The sequence below is a fragment of the Nilaparvata lugens genome, chromosome 1 (genome assembly GCF_014356525.2).
Source record: "Nilaparvata lugens isolate BPH chromosome 1, ASM1435652v1, whole genome shotgun sequence".
NCBI lineage: Eukaryota > Metazoa > Arthropoda > Insecta > Hemiptera > Delphacidae > Nilaparvata > Nilaparvata lugens.
The window spans coordinates 33,245,674-33,263,880 of record NC_052504.1 but is presented as its reverse complement, the minus strand read 5'-3'; the positions used below and the strand labels follow the sequence as shown (position 1 = coordinate 33,263,880).

The following is an 18,207-nucleotide window of genomic DNA, read 5'->3' as shown; positions in this document are numbered from 1 at the left end:
TAAATCTTTTGGATATTGTAGCATGTTTATTTTGGAGCTTCCAGATATCCTCGACATTATTAGAATTACAGACGATTTCTTGAAAATCAACATATTGATTTTGAAATATTGAAACAAATTTCATCGTTTATAATATCAGGAAGGGTGATTTTTACAGGAAATTTGCTATTTGTTCACAAACCATCAGTAAATTGAAGTCATGTAGCTTCTATTTCCTGGTTCAAAATCCACAGAGCTGTGAGCTTTACAGTAATAAAAGTGAAAAGTGATCAAGAATTTCTTCAAAAAATGATGAAATGCTAGGGCCATATTACTATTAAAAAGAAACTTATATTTAGTTGGTACCAAAAAATATAATCTAGAAAGTGAGATAAAAACCTTATTTTGTTATGAAAATCTACTTAAATCTACTACAGAAATCTCTATTAGAAATCTCTCGAAAGCAAAATATCTCAGTTACCATAAGTGTTATTAGAAACATGTTTTCTAAACAATAATCACTGATAAAAATTGTCTTATTTTCTATCATGTGGCTTATTTCACCAAATACTAAATTGGCACTTGCTCCACTCAAGCATAACCGTTTAAAAAACTCCATCATCTCAGAAATTAAAATCATATGTTTTTTGCCCAATTTTTCTCAGTTCCAAAATTTCTTTGCAGTCATTTCTATCAATCGCATAAAAAACTTCTATCAATAATGATTCACTATAGCCTAAATAATTATTATCGTCTACAGAAGCATTAAAAACAAACGTCGATAAATAATTTACTATTAGCTGTTTCCCCATCAAATTGTACAGATGTCCAGTTAATCCAAATTATTTGGTTTAAACCTCCTGTTTTGGAGGTTCGAAATACAGAGTTTAAACTGATACTGCGCAAACGGAATTTTAGTTTAAACCAAAAAAATCCAGATTTGGTTTAAGCTTTAGCTAAAACTTACACTGTGCAAACTTCCCTTAAAGAACTAATTAAATGAAAACGTTACCTACACATGCGCATTATGGTGTTGTGTTAGGATTCAGTTCTTTTTCAGTTGCACCAAAAATATTGCTGTTTCATGCAACGCACAACGGAGAACGTCAGGAGAGCATTCCTGTCTTTATCCACTTTACTGTCGGCTGCTTTCTGCTTTGTTGTTATTAGTACACATGTTTCCAAAAGTTTTCTAATTTTTAATATAAATTCAGTATTGGTATAGTGTTGTAAATTTATCAATACTTCAAATTTAAGAAGTATTAATCAAACATAATTTCCACGTTAATGATCTTGTAATGTTTATTTTGGAATAGTTTTAGCATTGTGTAACCTAGAAATAAATTTTGTTGAGTAACCGGAGAGCACAATGCAGGCAAGCACACTGTTCTATTTTCCCTATTTAGGTTAAGTGGATTTTCGATTAATTGTGTCCTATTTGGAGACTTTGTGGGTCAAATTAAGCTTATACGTAGATTACGTCTATGTAGGGAACCTTGTCATGAATATTGTTTTTGTAAATTAATTAGCCAGTTCATGTTTGCTGTATATTGGATAAACATGTTAGAACCACATTTTGTTTCAAAGTATGGTATTTCAGCCAGTTACTCTGTTTCTTAAAGTACTGTATTTTTTTGTCAGAGATCTTCATTTCACTTCAACTTCTTCAATAGTTTGTACTTTAGGCCTACTTGTCCCTTGTTTCATGTAGCCTATCTTGTCAAATTTGTGTAAATCTCGTCTATTCTTTAACGTTAAAATAACATAACTTAATAATAATATATAAATTATCTTCCTCCAAACAATTCTAATTCATGAAATAAAAACAATAGAACTCTGAACCATCAAATATATATATATATATATATATATATATATATATATATATATATATATATATATATATATATACAAAGTGTTCAGAATCAACCAAAATATGATTTCCGAGAGAATTGACTCATTTTGACAACTCTTTTCATGATTTATTCAACTTCAAAAACTTGAAACATACATTTTTTGGGGACAATATTTCACTTTCCACTCTGTACATGTATGCGCAGTGGACATACACTAGTGTTATTGATACAGTGTTCTAGTATATTCCCAAAGCTTCAAAATGACATCTGGTTGGAGGCTGTAAGTCCATATTCCACGGCTGGAGCGTCATCGGTAAAAGAGAGAAAAGAACGGTTCGCAGAGGAGAACACGCATTTTTCACCAAATGCCAATCCCAACAATTAGAAAATCGTGTAACTCATGACTCCTTGAAGGTACAGACTTGGGAATGGTATCAATCTCTTTGTAATAATGTGTAGGAAGAGATTATCCATGATGGCAATCTCAAAAATGTTTGTCATCATAAAAAAAAAAACAAGATGGCAGCAAAAATATGTTCATTTTCAATAAATCGATTTATCCATTTCCAACAACTTTCACTATGGTAAATATAACTTCAAACTCATGAAATCGTTGAAAAAGAGTAAAAGTTGTTGGAAATTAATAAATCTTTTGGATATTGTAGCATGTTTATTTTGGAGCTTCCAGATATCCTCGACATTATTAGAATTACAGACGATTTCTTGAAAATCAACATATTGATTTTGAAATATTGAAACAAATGTCATCGTTTATAATATCAGGAAGGGTGATTTTTACAGGAAATTTGCTATTTGTTCACAAACCATCAGTAAATTGAAGTCATGTAGCTTCTATTTCCTGGTTCAAAATCCACAGAGCTGTGAGCTTTACAGTAATAAAAGTGAAAAGTGATCAAGAATTTCTTCAAAAAATGATGAAATGCTAGGGCCATATTACTATTAAAAACAAACTTATATTTAGTTGGCACCAAAAAATATAATCTAGAAAGTGAGATAAAAAACCTTATTTTGTTATGAAAATCTACTACAGTCTTCCTCGTTTATTAGAAATCTCTCAAAAGCAAAATATCTCAGTTACCATATGTGTTATTAGAAACATGTTTTCTAAACAATAATCACTGATAAAAATTGTCTTATTTTCTATCATGTGGCTTATTTCACCAAATACTAAATTGGCACTTGCTCCACTCAAGCATAACCGTTTAAAAAATTCTCCATCATCTCAGAAATTAAAATCATATGTTTTTTGCCCAATTTTTCTCAGTTCCAAAATTTCTTTGCAGTCATTTCTATCAATCGCATAAAAAACTTCTATCAATAATGATTCACTATAGCCTAAATAATTATTATCGTCTACAGAAGCATTAAAAACAAACGTCGATAAATAATTTACTATTAGCTGTTTCCCCATCAAATTGTACAGATGTCCAGTTAATCCAAATTATTTGGTTTAAACCTCCTGTTTTGGAGGTTCGAAATACAGAGTTTAAACTGATACTGCGCAAACGGAATTTTAGTTTAAACCAAAAAAATCCAGATTTGGTTTAAGCTTTAGCTAAAACTTACACTGTGCAAACTTCCCTTAAAGAACTAATTAAATGAAAACGTTACCTACACATGCGCATTATGGTGTTGTGTTAGGATTCAGTTCTTTTTCAGTTGCACCAAAAATATTGCTGTTTCATGCAACGCACAACGGAGAACGTCAGGAGAGCATTCCTGTCTTTATCCACTTTACTGTCGGCTGCTTTCTGCTTTGTTGTTATTAGTACACATGTTTCCAAAAGTTTTCTAATTTTTAATATAAATTCAGTATTGGTATAGTGTTGTAAATTTATCAATACTTCAAATTTAAGAAGTATTAATCAAACATAATTTCCACGTTAATGATCTTGTAATGTTTATTTTGGAATAGTTTTAGCATTGTGTAACCTAGAAATAAATTTTGTTGAGTAACCGGAGAGCACAATGCAGGCAAGCACACTGTTCTATTTTCCCTATTTAGGTTAAGTGGATTTTCGATTAATTGTGTCCTATTTGGAGACTTTGTGGGTCAAATTAAGCTTATACGTAGATTACGTCTATGTAGGGAACCTTGTCATGAATATTGTTTTTGTAAATTAATTAGCCAGTTCATGTTTGCTGTATATTGGATAAACATGTTAGAACCACATTTTGTTTCAAAGTATGGTATTTCAGCCAGTTACTCTGTTTCTTAAAGTACTGTATTTTTTTGTCAGAGATCTTCATTTCACTTCAACTTCTTCAATAGTTTGTACTTTAGGCCTACTTGTCCCTTGTTTCATGTAGCCTATCTTGTCAAATTTGTGTAAATCTCGTCTATTCTTTAACGTTAAAATAACATAACTTAATAATAATATATAAATTATCTTCCTCCAAACAATTCTAATTCATGAAATAAAAACAATAGAACTCTGAACCATCAAATATATATATATATATATATATATATATATATATATATATATATATATATATATATTTGCTTATGCTTTTTTCAGGCCCAGTTCATTAATAAAACACACAAACAACAACTTATAGACAAACTAATGAATCAAACGTACAAATAGGGTTTATAATATTCAACATAAATATGTCTCGTCGGGCTTTCTTCATTTTTGGTTGGTCAAATGCCAAGCTCTCCCACAGTCCCCTCCAGCCATGAGATGGCACGCTCATCCGTCAGGTGAATACCCCTGAGTCCCCCTTCATAGGAATACAGTGGGCAGTCTTCCACTAAGTGCTGCATCGTCTACACATCTCCACAGGTGCAGTGGGGGTCAATGGCTATGCCCCAAGTAGTCTATTCTTGAGCACACCTGCCTGCAGATGTACGAAAGCGATTCAACCTGCACCAAAGTTTCCTCTTCAAATCCATTCCAGGCAAAGTCTTCCACCAACGTCTTATTCTTAATGTTGACCTGAAACCATTCCTGCCGCCACAATTCTATAATATCTTGTCTCTCAACTTCTGCCAGTCGGAGATAATGCCTAGACCTCAATCTTTTAAGGGGTGGATTCAGCATATCCTTCATCAGTGGCAGCTCTTGTCTGGAGGATAAGCGGTTCATCAACTGATAAGTCCTTTCTTTTCTTCTCAATGCTGGTGGAACAATGTTGCATAGGACAGGCAACCACTCAGTTTCAGTGGGTCTTATGGTACCACTTATTTTCCTCATCGTCTCATTCAGGGTGATGTCTATTTTCTTAGTATGAGTGCTGTGCTCCCATACTGATGAACAGTATTCTGCTGCACTATATACTAGTGCCAGGCTAGATGTTTTCAGAGCCTTCACACTGCATCCCCAGCTTGTACCAGCCAACTTACTTATAATGTTGTTCCTAGTCTTCAGTTTGTTCTTGAGACTCTCAAGATGATGTCGGAAGGTTAGAGTTCTATCCAGCTTCACTCCCAAGTAGCGAGGGGCCTCACAGTGATTTACTCTATCCTCACAGAAGACAAGATTGAGTTGACGATTAGCTTCTCTGTTATTAAGATGGAATGCCGTGCTCAGTGTCTTAGCTGGATTTGGCCTAAGTTTCCAGTCAGAAAAATTCTTCCTCAGAACACTCAGGTCCTTGTTCAGTTCTCTCTCCAACAATTCATATGTTGGTCCCTGGGCTATAAGAGCAATATCATCTGCATAGATGAACTTTCGTGCCCTGGTGTCTGGAATGTCTGCAGTGTAGAGATTGAAAAGCAAGGGTGACAGCACTGAGCCCTGAGGTAGTCCATTCTGTAAAAACCTCAAGGAACTCTCTTTTCCTCTATGCCTCACTCTGAATGTTCGGTCACTCAAAAGAGCTCTAAAGAGACTCACCAACTTTCTGCATTTCAGAGTTTGAGCCATCTTTGTGAGTAGCCCGGCCTTCCATACTGTGTCATAAGCTGAGCTTAGGTCCAAAAAAACAGCTCCTGACTTCAATTTCTTTTCAAATCCATGTTCAATGAATGTGGCAACTGATAACACCTGTTCTTCACAGCTTCTACCTTCTCTGAAGCCTGCCTGTTCAACTGGGAGATTCTCCTCCACTCTACCACTTATCCTTAACAGGATAATCCTTTCAAAGAGTTTATGTGTGACTGACAGGAGAGATATAGGTCTGTAGCTAGATGGGTCTTCCTTATCCTTCCCTGGCTTCAGTAAAGCAACAACTTTTATTTCTTCCACATTCTTGGTATTCTGGCCTGATCAATGATTGCTGTGAACAATTGAGACAGCCAGTAGATTGCATGTGGTCCTAGGTGTTTGATAAATTCCGGCATTACACCATCAGCTCCAGGTGATTTCCCACACTTTATTCTCTTTATTGCTTCAATTATTTCTTCAGAAGTAATTGTGTTCACAAATGCCGATCTGTCAGCACACTCATTCAGTGCTCTTCTGACACGCCTTTTCATTGCAGATTTTTCACTCTGTGGTATACTGGGACCTGAATTTTGTTTAATCTTGTCTGCAATTTCGTCAGGCATAGCTTTAGATGTTGTGTGGTATATTGAACTTGCAGCCCCCAGTTTGCGTAGCAAGTTCCATGACTTCCTGCTGGAGTGTGTGAAATCCATTTCCTCCATAGCTGCAATCCACCGATTGAGCCTTTCCTTATCAAGACTCTTTATCAAGTTCTAAGCTGTCTCATCACTTTGTGAAGAATTATACTCTTTCATTAGGGCATTGCAGCTCTCATTCCAACAAGGGATATAGCTCTTCCTGTGACCTCTAGGTACTGCTTTCTTGGCTGCTGCAAGAATCAAACCCACAAATCGTTTGTAATTATCATTACTCACCGGAATTCTGCGTATTGTCTTTTCTACCTCGTTCTGAAATAGTTGCCAGTTTGCTTTGCGAAGATTCCATCTTGGTATTTCGGGGTTTTGTATTATTGGCAGTGAGAGACCCATCTCTGTTACCAGAATCCTATGTTGACTTCTTGGAAATTTAGACCGCACTTTTGTCTGAGCTGGAAGAGGCAGATCATTTTCCCCACTGGAGACAGAACATAGGTCAGGGGAAGATGTTGTTCCCCATCGGGCAGAGTGGAATGAAGGGCTCTGTTTAGCATCAAATATCAATGTACAGTCAGTGAACCATCAAATACATAATAAGAATTGTTTTTGTTCATACTATAGACATGTCACCTGATCTTGTTCAAAAGAAAACAATAGGAAAAAAAATTTAAAGCCTAAAGACAATTCCACAAATGAATATACAAACCTCAGTGACAACACCTCATAGTGTGATACCATATTCCACCCTCTGGTAGAAGTCAAAGTAGCACATATACGATGATGGACCACCGGGATATAACCTCTCAGATTCCTGAGCATGAACAGCACTGTATTAATATTACAAGAAACCTCTTGTATATGCTTTCCCCGACAGGCTTACAATTCATTGTAAAGCCCGAGAGCTTCACTGAGGGAAGCTATATTGATCACTATATCCGAGGCCGAACACTATGGACTTGATCTTCTAGCTGTTTAGAAGAAATCTATTTGCTCTGAACCACTCTACCTTAGCCTCTTCAAAACAGGCTTACAATTCATTGTAAAGCCCGAGAGCTTCACTGAGGGAAGCTATATTGATCACTATATCCGAGGCCGAACACTATGGACTTGATCTTCTAGCTGTTTAGAAGAAATCTATTTGCTCTGAACCACTCTACCTTAGCCTCTTCAAAACAGGCTTACAATTCATTGTAAAGCCCGAGAGCTTCACTGAGGGAAGCTATATTGATCACTATATCCGAGGCCGAACACTATGGACTTGATCTTCTAGCTGTTTAGAAGAAATCTATTTGCTCTGAACCAGTCTACCTTAGCCTCTTCAAAACCATATGAAGGTCTGGCATGTCCAATAATGTTGTGTCATTCAAATATCAAAGGTCAAGACTGTTTTTTAATGTCTGTGGAAAGAGCAACTTTATTAATCATAAATGAAAACAGCAGGGCCTACTGGGGGACCTCACAACCCTCTGATATCACACATTACACCATCTGTCGAAACAGCCACCTGCTCACAACACTTAATGTGAGCCGAGAAACATATAAAGCTAAACTGTTAAAATTCTCTTAATTAATATTGTGTGCAGCATAATCGGGGAGTCCGATCTCACTAGGCGTCAAATCTGCAAAACCAATGCGAAGAAAACGCTGTTATCTCTTATTTGCTTGTCAATGATGGTTTCATGAAGTTATCCAATAAAATATCTATCTTACTGTTTACTTTATTTATTGTTTAACAGAACCCGAATGAAGATACAGAATGGAACGATATTCTGCGTAGCAAAGGAATAATACCGCCAAAGGAGAAAGAGCTTACAGAAGATGACGTCGTCAATATTGTTGAATCGACTATCAAAGAGAAGCAATCAAGTAAGTTTTAACAAAGCCTTTGATCCTATTCTTTCAAAGAACGTGTATCATTTTAAGACAGAACTAGGCTGTATTTCTCTAAACAATATGTAAACATGAGAGAGATAATGTTCATCTTTTTCGTAATGTACAAGTAGATACAGACGTACCTATAGTACCTGTATTTTATACTGCATACCAGTATAGTTAGTAGTCTGTTTTTCTTCCTTATTAGGCTTGTTTTACTCGTCGACAATTATTATTGTTTATTGTTTTTGAAAGGACTGATTCAAGGATCCAAAGGTCCAAAGAACCCTACACGTCAACCGAAGCTTATTGTGCTCCCAAGTAGTATGTTAGTTACGCAAACCAATACCTGTGTTCTTTACAAGAACCAGGAGTTTCCCCTATAATAACATCCCATTCATCACCCGGTTGCTTGTTGCAATCCAGTGTGATATGCTTGGCAGTCTCTTCAGACTGATTAGTCCTTGTGACCTACGTGAGTTCCACTCCTGGCCTACTTTGAAGGTCCTACCGCTGAAGAAGGGGCGGCCGAATTTCCTCTAGGGCGCCCGGCCACCCTTGACTCAGCCTCTTGACCCACATTTGTGCCTGGAGTTTCACCCATCTCTGGTCTCTTGGGTTTTCTCTTTTTGCCCCTCCGAAACTTTGCAGGGTCAGAAGCCTCACTTCTCTCAAGAAGGTTTGCCTAAATGGCACCCCTTCTTTGTGCAGTGGTGAGGTTTGGTCACTCCATCCAAAACTCGTGATCTACGTGAGTTCCACTCTTCGTCTTTATGTAGGTCCTTCCGCTGAAGGAGGGGTCGCCAAACTGCCTCTAGGGCGCCCGGCCACCCTCGACTCAGCCTCTTGACCCACATTTGTGCCTGAAGTTTCACCCATCTCTGGTATCTTGGGTTTTTCTTTTTGCCCCTCCGAAACTGCCCTGATGGGGCAGATCCCGTGGGTTTGAAGGCAAGGCAATTTCTGGAGTTGCCTTGAGGTCCATTTTAGTCGCCTCCTACGACAAGCAAGGATACTGTGGGTGAATTCTGGTTTTCAACACATTCGAGTACGATGATCGACTCAAAGCTCCCCCAACCCACAGGGGGCGTCGACAATTAACTGCTCTAAGCATTTTCCATGAAAATTCAACTTGAATTAAGAAATATTCAAAAGCCATAGAATAAATAATGAAATCAAGCAGCTCTATAAATAAAACAATGAAATCTTGGAATATGGAAGGAAAAAGGAAAATACCGTTTATGTTACTTGTGACACTTTATTTCATCAAAAGTGTTTCAATAATATTCTCATATGATTGTGATATCGAGCTTGACAAACCATGTATTTTTTGTAGTTTCGTGGTTGTTATTTCATAATTAGCCTCAATAGCTGTTTTAGTTCCGGTGCATTCTTATTCCAAAAATTCGTGTTCTAAATGTGAAGTTTATTATAGCTCTGTTGATATCGAACGACCCAAAATTCGTGTACTAGATGTTAAGTTTATTATAGCTATATTGTTATACAATAATTTCAGACGGCAAACAGCTTGAGGATTGTTCGCTGGACGAGCTTGATGAGCTGGAAGATGAAGAAGACGAGAGGGTGCTGCTGGAGTTGCGAGAGAGGAGGTTAGCCGAACTGCGCGCCGAGGCAGCCAAGGCCAAGTACAGGGAAGTCCGCGAAATCAGTGCCGTCGACTACGTAGATGAAGTCAACAAAGCTGGCCAAGGAGTCTGGGTCATCCTCCATCTCTACAAACAGGGGTCAGCTTCTTTTCATTTTTTCTAAACTAGAAGGTAACCCGTGCTCCGCAAGGGTCTAATTAAGAACTTGACCTACTGAAATCTTGTAGAATTTAAAATAGGCCTATAACCAACCTCGGTAAATTAAGAACCTATCTATGCAAAATTTTCAAGTTAGTCAGTCCAGTAGTTGCATCATTTGTGAATTTCCTATCACGTACGTTTATTAGCCACTTCTTTCCTTAGTATAGATATATAATAGTATATATAATCTCATCTTTTCTATCAATTCATAAGCTACACCTTTCCTTATTCATAACTCACTCAAATCTTGAATATCCCGTTTGTAACCGCCCCCTAAATACCCCATAATGGTCCCCTGAATCTGTACCCTTTTTCTCTCCATCCGTCTGCACCGCGTAATCTGTGGTCACACGACCGTTGGATTCAAAACTGCAGTCTATGCTCGGTTGAAAAAGGAGACTCAGTCTCCGAAAATTTCCCCCATTTCTAATGTAAGTTTTTAAGTGTTTTCAATCTATATCGTGTCTCCTGTTTTTAATTTATATATATACTTATTTTATATATATATATAATATATAATATATATATATATAATATATAATATATATATATAAATTAAAAACAGGAGACACGATATAAATAGATTGAAAACATTTAAAAACTTACATTAGAAATGGGGGAAATTTTTGGAGACTGAGTCTCCTTTTTCAACCGAGCATAGACTGCAGTTTTGAATCCAACGGTCGTGTGACCACAGATTACGCGGTGCAGACGGATGGAGAGAAAAAGGGTACAGATTCAGGGGACCATTATGGGGTATTTAGGGGGCGGTTACAAACGGGATATTTAAGATTTGAGTGAGTTATGAATAAGGAAAGGTGTAGCTTATGAATTGATAGAAAAGATGAGATTTAAAATTAGAAATTAATTTGATAGCTGTGAAATTTATTATGATATGATGTAATTCAATTAAACAGCTGGTAGCTATGGTACTATTGCTGTCTGTTAAGACCAGGACTGGAAGCAGCTCCAAGCACCCAAATTAAAGCCAATTCTTTCGTCTTGACATCTATGGAGGGGGCTATCAAATATATATATATATACATTTTTATTGAACATTTAATATATATATATATATATATATATATATATATATATATATATATATATATATATATATATATATATATATATATATATAAAATGTTCAATAAAAATGAAAAATAAATTTCATTCAAGTTCTTTTCTACAATTCCTTTCTCCAATTTTAGTCTAATTCCTTTTTGATTTCTAATTCTAAAATCTCCTCTTTTCTATCAATTATTAAGCTACACCTTTCCTTATCCATAACTCACTCAAATCTTAAATATCCCGTTTGTAACCGCCCCCTAAATACCCCATAATGGTCCCCTGAATCTGTACCCTTTTTCTCTCCATCCGTCTGCACCGCGTAATCTGTGGTCTCTGCTGCTACAATTGAGTCTCCGTGCGTACTCTGTGGTCACACGACCGTTGGATTCAAAACTGCAGTCTGTGCTCGGTTGAAAAAGGAGACTCAGTCTCCGAAAATTTACCCCATTTCTAATGTAAGTTTTTAAGTTTTTATATATATATAAAAGCGAAATGGCACTGATTCATTCACACACTCACTCATTCATTCATTCATAACCAACAGAACTAAACATCTACTGGACCAAATACGTTCAAAGTTGGCATCTATGTTCAGTTGGCAATCTAGAGGCACACTAAGAACTGATTAATAACGTTAATATTTCCAGGATTCCGTTGTGTGCTCTCATCAATCAGCATCTGAATGAATTGGCTCAGAAATTTCCAGCCACAAAATTCTTGAAGAGTGTTTCGACAACTTGCATCCCCAACTATCCGGATCGCAATCTGCCCACTATCTTTGTCTACTTTGAAGGAGAACTGAAGATTCAGTTTGTTGGACCGCTGGAATTTCGGGGACCGAATCTCTCCGTTGATGGTAAGTGAAGCCAAACTTCAAGGTAACATCTTTTATTGATATCCATATTGAATGAAAACTACTTAAAATTGTCAAAACCATTCATTTATCAAAACGATCTAAGATAGGCCACTAGTTTTTGCAGGTACAGGTTAGTTTTCACTGATTGAGTTTTCTTTAGATATAGAATGATAATGGTGTAACAACCGAAACTAATAGGGTCTTTAATAATCTGTGAGTTTATGCAAGTAATCAATTAATATTCATTAACGTCAAAGTTGATAAAATGAATGCATTTGAAAACACTCCGCTTATCAAATGCTGCTCATCAGAGTCTTTCTTAACTACTGGAGAAGGGACTAATTCAGCCTTTTAATTGTAAAAACTCAATAGTTTGTTGTAATAATAACAAAATTGAATAGTAACTAAAATTTGATTAAAATTGTTATAATTGCCGATCATTGTTTGTTTCATTCATTCAACACATGCAAAACAAATTACAATAAAACAGTTTCATTAAGAAAAAAACACAATTGCTGAATTGTGTGGTGTGCTAGAGCTAGAAAGTAAAAGAAAAGAATTATTCTCTTGTACTAGAGCCTACTCTTTGTGATTTGATCTACTGTGTGATGGTTTGTCATAAACATTGTCAATGCTAGTGTTCAATAAACTGTATAGATGTACAGTTAAGTGGTTTGTCCACAGTTCAAAGTGTGATACTGTATGTCCAGATGCATAGTTTATTGGTTTGTGTGTTAGATTTGGAGTGGATGCTGGGCCAGGCGGGAGCAATTGTGTCGCAGATGAGCGAGGACCCTCGACCCAAGCCTCGCGACGCGCTGCTCTCGGCTCTCAACCAAAATGACGATTGGTGACACACACACATACACGCGCACGAACACACCCACTCGGCCTCCGACTTCAGCTATCCCACCTGCTTCTCGGTTTTCTGCTTTGTCTGCTGCTTTTTCTAATAACTGATTCGTCAGTTACTGTTCTACGTGAAATGAAACGCGCAACATTATTTTGACTATATTTTTATTCGAAATTTGGCAACTTATCAAGCTTTTACACGTAAATATTATGCCAAACCCTCAATACTAAAGCTTATTCAATTTGAATTGTTTCGATGTATCATATTATTCCAAATTCTACAACTTCTACATTATTGTTTCAGTAGAATATGTTCTACACATTCAATTTTATTCTATATAGGACATTATTTTAATCTCCGTAAATTTCTCAGTCGAGTTGTTATCATTATTTTGTATTTATATGAATGTAACTCTATTTAATTTTATTCTACATAGAACATTATTTTAATCTCCATGAATTTCTCAGTCGAGCTGTTATCATTATTTTGTATCTATAAAAATGAAACTAATATTTAATCTTGAATAGCTATTAATTTCATCCCCTTATTCGAAAAAATATGGACACCGTCAATAAAATTGATAGAGTCTATAGTATATTCTACGAATATTTTTGTAGTTGAATGTTCCTTATTAGATAGTTTTTTACAAATATGATTCATGAAAATTTTATCTCTTTCCGATATTAAAGATTGTTCTAACTACAATAAGTATTGCACATTGAACATTGAATCTGATACAGGTGCTATGGAAATAATGCTTCTGTCAATGACTGGAGCTGTGATTGAAGTGATGTACGGAGAACAAAGATAACTTACTTAATTTTTCCATTTATATTGTAGAGGAATTCTTTTTTCCTTGCATTGTTGACCTATTCTTGTGCTAATTTATTTCATAGATTTCTGGTTGAGCTAGAAATATATTTTATATCTAGCAACTAGATGAAATTCCCAAGTGATAATCAAACACCAAATAGAGTTATAAATTTAGGTAAAGTCCATTTTATCCATTGCATTTTTTTATTATTAGAAATTCATATTCGTATAAATTTGATATTAGTAAATGAAAACATATCAGTATTAAATTTGTACATTATATTGACCTTATTAAAAAATCGACTATTTAGTTTGAACAAAATTGATTAATGATGCTTAATATCTTTCAGTCGCCGATTTATCAAAACATTGATTCGATGAACTGTTTTTTTAAAAGATATACATACTTTTGAGACATACTAATATTATTAAAATACTATTATATTATTAAAATAGCCTTACATGGTCATAGACTCGCTGATCTAGGAATACGAAATTGTTTTAAAATACTATTACAGTTATTGTAACTAGAATAAACCAGAATTTCACCGAAAATTCCGTTTGCATAATAATAATTCATGAATCGAAACTAATGCTAGTTTTAGTTTAATAACCGTGATGCTTAATTAGTCTACATTAGAATGAAGAATAAAATGGATTATTATTATTATTATTAAGCTCAGACAGACTCTGCTCTTTCAACTTCATGTTAACCACTTTTACTAAATTTTATTCATCGATAGAAAATAACTATACCATGGTATTTTTAAAGAGCAATATATAAATGTGATTACTTATTATTCATTTATCGAACAATACGCGTATATCAGAATACACACATGTGTTTTTTACTAAAATACGGTTTATAATATTATATACTATAATCATTATACTTACCAAAATATAGGCTACGGTAATTATATGAGAATTATTTATTTCAATATAATATTGGAATATTTAAGTAGTTAATCGGCTACAATATTACTAATGAGTATATTCTTCTAGTATTTTTGAGTCATAAGAAAAGCTTCAATACTGTGAGTCATCAAATTTAATTAAATAGGAGACATAATTTTTATTACTAATAATAAAGTCAACATGTATTTCATGAGAATATTTTCTTACATAGGTTGAAGTAATTTGCCAATTCAAAATTAGCAACTTTATAATAATGATAAGAGATAAGCATGATTCACAAGAACTGAAATTTGTATAGCAGATTGACTTTCTTGAAATTTTTAGATGCCGTGCTTTTATAAAGTAGTATACATACTGTATTTTTTATATTGTTACTATGCTATTCAATCTCTTATCTAGTATGGTACCGGTATACCTATATGTTTCATAAATTATATAATAATATAAATAATTACAAAAATATTCTTGTCACAACTATATAAACAAACATCCATGTAGAATAAAGCCCTGCGCTCACCAATGAGAATTAATCTTTGTCATAAAAATCAACTTTGAAATCATCCTGCAGCTTACACTCATCTCACGTCGCCGTGCCCAAGGCTTAGCGTTCCATTCACTGCCCTATTTGTTGTCCAACTTGTTCGACTACTAGTAGGATCGTTTTCACCACTCACGCTCTGTCTTGTTTTTCAACTTCAGTCTAGTCGGATGGAGAGCAAACGCTAGTTTGATGTCGGACCTCAAGAAATGTTACTGATGATCCAACATACGTCCAGACTTCCAACCCATTTACGGTCCGATTTCGTATTCAACATTGGATGTTGGACGACTAGCTGAACAACAAATCGGACAGTGAATGGCTTGCTTTATCTCAGAAAATAATATTCAACATTTCTTCTCTCAACTTATATAAATCTGAAATTAAAATGATTCTTTCTACAGGTTTGTAATATGCTAATTTTAGAACGGCATTTGATTACTCGTTATTTTAATATTAGTTTGTAATGTGTAAGTAGGTTTCTTATTTCTGTTCTATTAAAACTAACCATCAATACTGAGTAAAGAATCTTTCGGTTTTCACTCGTCCCCCTCTCATTTATTTTTTTTCTTTCTTAATATCAACTTAATAAAAAAAAAGATTAATGGCCTAAGACTTCATTATAAAAACATCAACTTATTGTAGGAACCAAAGTGGGACATTCAGTATCTAAGAATTGTTTAATGTATTCGCAAATTTAATAGCACACTATTATTATGAATCAGTAAATAAAATACTTATTCACTCCCAGGGCCATCTAATATCTAATAAAGTCGACTTTGGCCGCATAAAAAAAAATAATAATAATCTCCAGGTAGGTTTATCCTGAGCATCTACTTTGATAGAGGCTCCACGCCTCTTCACGTTTTGCCACCATCTCTTAATACCTTAATACCTTCAGCTTCATCCATTACCCACAATTGTGGGATCGATGGCGTCAAAAAATCAAAACACGTACAAACACATGAAAAAAAAACTGTAACAGTTCAGATGGCAGTGATCCAGTGCTCATGCTCTCAATAAAAATTCAAATTATCACTCATAAATTCGTTCACACTGTAGTATGCCTTTGCACACAGTAGCTTCCGGACGGTTCTCCTGAAGGCGGCCTCATCCAATTGCTTCACACTAATAGGCAGCTTGTTGTAGAATTTCAGGGCTGAAATCCTGTAACTGGCCTGTGATCGGTGGAGGCGTCTCCTGGGGATATCCAACAGCTCACTGCGCCTGGTGTTGTGGCGGTGGATGTCACTACGGGCAGCTAGAGTATGCTGTATCTTCTTGACATACACCAAGCACAGGAGGATGTAATGGCTGAAGACAGTCAGTACACCAAGGCGAGCAAAGATGGGCTTGCAGTGGGCAAGATGATCGCTGCCTGTTATAATTCTTATAGCCCTCTTTTGCAGTCTCAGCACATCAGCAGCCCCTGCTGAATGACCCCACAGAAGCAAGCCATAGGTAATGTGGCAATGGAAGAGCGCATGATACATCATTATCAGGTACTTCTCAGTCACCAGGCCCCTCATCTTGAGCAGCAGAAAGCAAATGCGGGAGAGTCGACTGGTTACTTGCTGTATATGACTGTTCCAGCTGAGTTTGCTGTCCAAGACAAAACCCAGCAGCTTCACTGGATTCTGAGGGTCACGCGGCTCACGTGACAAGCTGCAGATGATCCTTTGGGTCTTGTCCTCATTCAGCTGGAATCGATTAGCCAGGAACCATGAAGTGGCAGACTGAAGATGCTCCGCAGATGCCTCCAAAACCCGCTCAAGCTCAGCACCCGATGACAGTAGAGATGCATCATCCGCGAACATCAGAGAGGAACCGTGGTCGTCGAGGTCATTTATCATGACAAGAAACAGTGTAGGCCCCAGCACCGATCCCTGAGGAACACCAAAAGTTACCGGAAGTGTCCGGGAGTCAGCACCACTGAGGGAGACGAGCTGAGTCCTTCCAGAAAGGTAAGAGCCCAAGATGGAAAGGGCAGAGTCTCTAAGACCATAAAAGCTCAGCTTTCTAAGAAGAATGCCATGGTCCACACAGTCAAAGGCTCGGCTCAGATCACAAAGAGCAAGAGCAAGAGACTCACCATCCTCGAAGGCAGCATCAATCCGCTCAGCCACATGGTCGACTGCACCCACTGTTGATCTCCCAACTCGGAAACCAAACTGCATGTTGGAGAACAGGCCATTCTCCTCGAAAAAGGCCTCCAGCTGAGGCTTTATCACTGCCTCAATCACCTTGCCAAAGACAGGAGTTATGGAGATTGGCCTGAAGCTACGAAGGTTCTCACGATCACCCTTCTTGAAGACTGGGACAGTTCTTGATGTTTTCAAGAAATCAGGAAAATTTCCAGACCTCAAGCACTCATTGACAGATGCAGAGAGAGGAACTGCAATGGCATCAACAACCTCTCGAAGCATGCTCACAGACATGCCAAACACATCTGGACTTTTTGAGGGTTTGAAAGAGCGTATGATCCTCCTCAAGGCAGCTGGTGTGGTGGGGCGAAAGAAGGAGAGATGCTCCTGTCCCGGCTGGATTCTTCCTTCCAACAGATCAATTGGATCAATGGCAGTATCAGGCAGGGAATCCACTATATCCTGAACCGAACCCACAAAGAAGCCATTAAAATCATCCGGGCTTGCAAAGTCGATCTTTTTCCGTGGCATGGATATGTTTGTATTTATCACATCCCAGGCAGCTTTGCATTGGTTAGGTGCATCCTCGATCTGTCGCTCAGTTGCCAACCTCTTAGCCAGCTCGATCCTCCTCTTGTAGAATGTCTCTGTCTGGGTCTTCCACGAGGTGGCCTTCTTGGGGTTTTGAGCGCCAACACGTTCTTAAGGCTGTGCAAAGGCTGAAAAAACTTTCCACTAGTGACATTTTTCAAGTTTTTTGATTTGTATACAATCAAGATGAAAAAGGTTTCTCAGGAAAACAATTTTTCTCCGATCATTACTTTCTGAGGTATGAGCCCATGAAGTTTTAATTTTTGGGACAGGTCATTTCAAATTCGGTTAAAAATAAATCCATGAAATTTTCAGAATAAATTCTACATTGTATTGTTGAACGAATAAAACAAAAATTT

The 18,207-nt window shown here is 36.4% G+C and overlaps 1 protein-coding gene across 3 annotated transcripts; it reads left to right on the top strand.

The window, feature by feature from the left end:
• The first annotated feature begins 926 nt into the window (after positions 1-926).
• Positions 927-15,641, top strand: LOC111050154 (viral IAP-associated factor homolog). Of its 3 annotated transcripts, none has more exons than XM_039426326.1 (5): positions 927-1,354; positions 8,121-8,250; positions 9,773-10,001; positions 11,783-11,991; positions 12,730-15,641. In XM_039426326.1, the coding sequence occupies exons 1-5, from the start codon at positions 1,349-1,351 to the stop codon at positions 12,843-12,845; spliced, it is 690 nt and encodes a 229-aa protein (XP_039282260.1). In that variant the 5' UTR covers positions 927-1,348; the 3' UTR covers positions 12,846-15,641. The 3 variants fall into 3 exon arrangements, 2 of the variants coding, with proteins under 2 accessions (XP_039282260.1, XP_022192114.2); XM_022336422.2 differs by lacking the exon at positions 927-1,354 and adding an exon at positions 3,582-3,830; XR_005571112.1 differs by lacking the exon at positions 927-1,354 and adding an exon at positions 3,815-4,041.
• Positions 15,642-18,207: the final 2,566 nt, after the last annotated feature.